At 41.1% G+C, this 3,700-nt stretch overlaps 2 protein-coding genes across 2 annotated transcripts; one reads left to right on the top strand and one right to left on the bottom strand.

Annotated features, from left to right (window-relative positions):
- Positions 1-672: 672 nt before the first annotated feature.
- LOC137232982 (histone H2B type 1-A) lies at positions 673-1,056 on the bottom strand. The gene has a single exon (XM_067755789.1). It carries the CDS (start codon positions 1,054-1,056, stop codon positions 673-675), a length of 384 nt encoding a protein of 127 aa, XP_067611890.1.
- Positions 1,057-1,371: 315 nt separating this feature from the next.
- LOC137232690 (histone H2A type 1-A-like) lies at positions 1,372-1,755 on the top strand. The gene has a single exon (XM_067755281.1). The coding sequence runs from the start codon at positions 1,372-1,374 to the stop codon at positions 1,753-1,755; it is 384 nt and encodes a 127-aa protein (XP_067611382.1).
- The last annotated feature ends 1,945 nt before the right edge of the window (positions 1,756-3,700 follow it).

Below are 3,700 nucleotides of genomic sequence, written 5' to 3'. Positions count from 1 at the left end.
TAAATGATCCATCATACAAAACACCCACAAATGATCACACCGTTATTTATAGAAAAAACCAAAAAAGGAGTTTGAGTTACTGTTTTCTAGTCAATTGTGGTTAGCCAGATTGCTGGCTTCTGGTGAGACAGAGAGCAATATTCCCCCATCCCAGATCAACGTGCCCTGGACAACGTAGGTCACCAGGGCAAAAGGACCCCAAGTTGAGGACCTCAAACCACTCGAGCTTTGAAACAACTTCGCTGGCCTACAGAATCCAAACTTTTCAGATACAGAAGTAGAAAAAAACCAGGATAATGTACTTTACAAGATCTCTCCACACCTTCAGGCCCTTTATAGAATTTTCAGTCATTTATAGAGACAAATGCGTCTTTTATACTTTACAGCTCCTTCACTCTAAGAACACTTTCTATATGTATTAACCATAAACTTTCCTGTAAAAAGCATTCTGAAGAATTTCTTTTGCTGCAGTTGATTTCTGAAGACCGTTGGAGCCTCATGGGGGCTTCTATACAGTAGAAAGTCAGTCACTAAATTACAAACGGCAGCTAAGTAGTAAAGTTTATAACGTAAGTATCCTACTTACGTTGAGTCCACAGCTCTTTCAGAAACATGACTGGCTCTGAAAAGAGCCTTTGGGTTGTAACTGGAGCCTGCTTACACTTTGCAAGTTTACAGGGAGGTAGTGTACTTCGCTACAGCCTTCGTGCCCTCGGACACAGCGTGCTTAGCCAGCTCTCCTGGCAGCAACAGGCGAACGGCCGTTTGAATCTCCCTGGACGTAATAGTCGATCGCTTATTGTAGTGAGCCAAGCGGGAGGCCTCGTTTGCAATACGCTCGAAAACATCAGCAACGAAGGAATTCATAATACTCATGGCTTTCGATGAGATACCGGTGTCCGGGTGTACTTGCTTCAACACTTTGTAGATATAAATCGAATAACTTTCTTTCCTGCATCTCTTGTGCTTTCTTTCTTCTTTCCTTTGAGTCTTTGTTATGGCTTTCTTAAATCCTTTCTTAGAAACAGCAATACTTCTTGAAGCCTGATCTGGCATACCTAGTGTTAAGCTCTATGCCGTTAACAGTTCTAAAAGCTCCCACCAACGCCAAGAAAACGAAGACAGACCCTAGCTGGAAAGGGTGGTATTTATAGGGGCAGCACTCAAGTGACGTGTGGAGAGGCCAGTATCTGATTGGATATCTGGGACTCTCGTGTATGTAAATGAGGTGATTCCTGTGAGCATTTCTGATTGGATAGATGGCCATCAGCCAATCAGAAAGCAAAGCACACCCTACCGTCAGACTATAAATATGCCCAGTCGTAGGTGTTACAGATCACCATATTGGCGTCGCGGTTTCTCGTTAAAGATATGTGTGGGCGTGGTAAACAAGGTGGTAAAGCCCACGGTGAAGGTAAATCTCGCTCATTCAGAGCAGGCTTGCAGTTTCCGGTTGGTCGGATCTATCGTCTGCTCTGCAAGGGTAACTATGCCGAGCGCCTTGCGGCTGGTTTGCCTGTGTATTTGGCAGCGGTGTTGGAGTCCATAACGGCTCAGATCTTGGAGTTGGCGGGTAATGTGTGCCGTGACAAGAAGACGCGCATTATCCCGTGCCAGTTGCAGCTAGCAGTCCGTAATGATGAGGAGCCCAACAATTTGCTGGGTGGTGTGATTATCACTCAGGGTGGTGTCTTGACGAACATCCACGCTGTGCTGCTGCCCAGGAAGACCGAGAGCCACCATCACAAAGTGTAGGGCAAGTAATCCAAGTGGAGGTTACCGTTGAGCAATCTAAACGTCTGGTGAAGGAAGATACCAAAGGCTCTTTTCAGAGCCACTTAAATTATCATTGAGGGCTGTGCCTGGGCTGTCTGGGTCTGTGATTGTGACGTATTCCAAAAGTAGGCCGCCGAAAACATCCGTTAACCGTAACTTTATCATGTTGATTCTAGCACGTGAGGTTCTTTGCAGCTTTTTTTATTACTGAAGGGCAAGTTCATGGGCCTTCAAGATGCCTATCGGGTGAGAGAAAAAGAGCAAAGCTTCAGCATTCTAATACCCTTTTTAAGGCTCATTTTGATAAGTATTCGCGATGCCTGTGGTTTAACACGTGCTTAGAAAATGTTTCTTAAATGTAATGTCCATGAAAAACCTAAGTGGCACATGTAGGGGAGGGACACTAGTGTCTCACTAGAGGTAGGAATGTGACATGGTATACCATAATTGGAATTATTAGGGAGTTTTTGTCAGATCTTTCAAATGGTTTCATTTGATCTGTATTATAAACACCAAGAAAAATTGGAAAGCAAATGAACAGGTAGGCTGTCATAAAGTTACAGAAAATTCAGCAGTTTGCCTTATCTCAAGGAGAAAGTGTCGCTGGTTATTCTTTTAAAGTCATTGTTAGACACGTGAGAGCTAAACACATAAGACATACAGAAGCAGGCACGAAGTATAGAGTTCTGTAAGAAATTAAAAGATGAAAGTAAACTACGTAATATGTTGAGCAATCGAGTTACGAAAAAGCCAACCATGTTTTGAATTAATGTACATAGATAAGGCATGTGATTAAGAAGGGCACAGAAGGACGGGAAAATTTCGAAAACTGAAAGGAAATTGTACAGATATATTGAACAAAATTAGATTATGTTTAGAACATGGCATTAAAAACTAAAATGTGAAAATTTAAAATCTGAGAATGCTGATGTAAGTGATTGACTAAATGAGGGATATGTGAAAAATCTTCTAAACAGAAGAATTTCAAATCATTTATATAGATGTTCCCCCATCAAGCAGCTGGAACTTAACTCCCCAGACTTACCAAAGTGGAGTATGGAAAGGCAGGGGAAAACAGGAGTGACTTTACAGTAGAGAAAACGGGCAAACACTACCGCAAATGATCAGTGTTAAGATCATCAGTGATAAACCACGTGGTTTGCATGTGCCATTAATATGATGTGTTGAGAGGGGCAATTCACTTCTCTGGTCTTCCTCCCAGCAACACATAATCTCAGTCTAAACATGAGAAAAACGTCAGACAAATACAAGTTAGGAACATTCTAAAGAATATGAGTCCTCAAAATTATCAAGTTCATCGAAAACAAGGAAATTCTGAGAAACTGTCAGTCCAGAGCAGTTAAGGAGACATTACAAGAAAATGTCAAGTACAACATGACACGGGTTTAATCAGCATATTCCTTATAGTCGGATTCCATATTCAAGGTTCTTCCACATCCACATATTCAACCACAGACTGTATAGCACTGTAGTATTTACTATTGAAAAGTATCTGCGTATAAGTATACGCGCACAATTCAAACCCCGAGTTGTTCAAGAGTCAACTGTATTTTGGATTGGATCCTGGAACAGACAAAGAGCATTAGGGAAAATCTAATGAAACCCAAAGTTTAGAGTTTAATTCACAGTAAAGTACCAGTGTTATTTCCTAGGTTGTGACAAATGCATAAATGTTGACAACAGAGGAAATGGTGAGGTATATGGGAACTACCTTTACAACTTTTATGTAAATCTAAAATTGTTCCAAGTTAGAAAGCTTATTGAAAAAAAAAAAACACATTTTTTTAAAATCAAAGAGTCCCAAATCCATAACAAATGAAATCTCAATAGACTATCGCTCATAAGCTGAAAGTGTGAGTGGCTCTGAAAAGAGCCTCTGGTTTCAGATGTTGGTGTCCTAAAA

This window comes from Pseudorca crassidens, chromosome 10 (genome assembly GCF_039906515.1).
Source record: "Pseudorca crassidens isolate mPseCra1 chromosome 10, mPseCra1.hap1, whole genome shotgun sequence".
Lineage (NCBI taxonomy): Eukaryota > Metazoa > Chordata > Mammalia > Artiodactyla > Delphinidae > Pseudorca > Pseudorca crassidens.
The sequence above is the reverse complement of the archived record's forward strand: the minus strand, read 5'-3'. Positions and strand labels throughout refer to the sequence as shown.

Excerpts from the sequence above, each read along its gene's own strand:
- LOC137232690 (XM_067755281.1), top strand. The coding sequence starts at position 1,372 with ATGTGTGGGCGTGGTAAACAAGGTGGTAAAGCCCACGGTGAAGGTAAA.
- LOC137232982 (XM_067755789.1), bottom strand. The coding sequence starts at position 1,056 with ATGCCAGATCAGGCTTCAAGAAGTATTGCTGTTTCTAAGAAAGGATTT.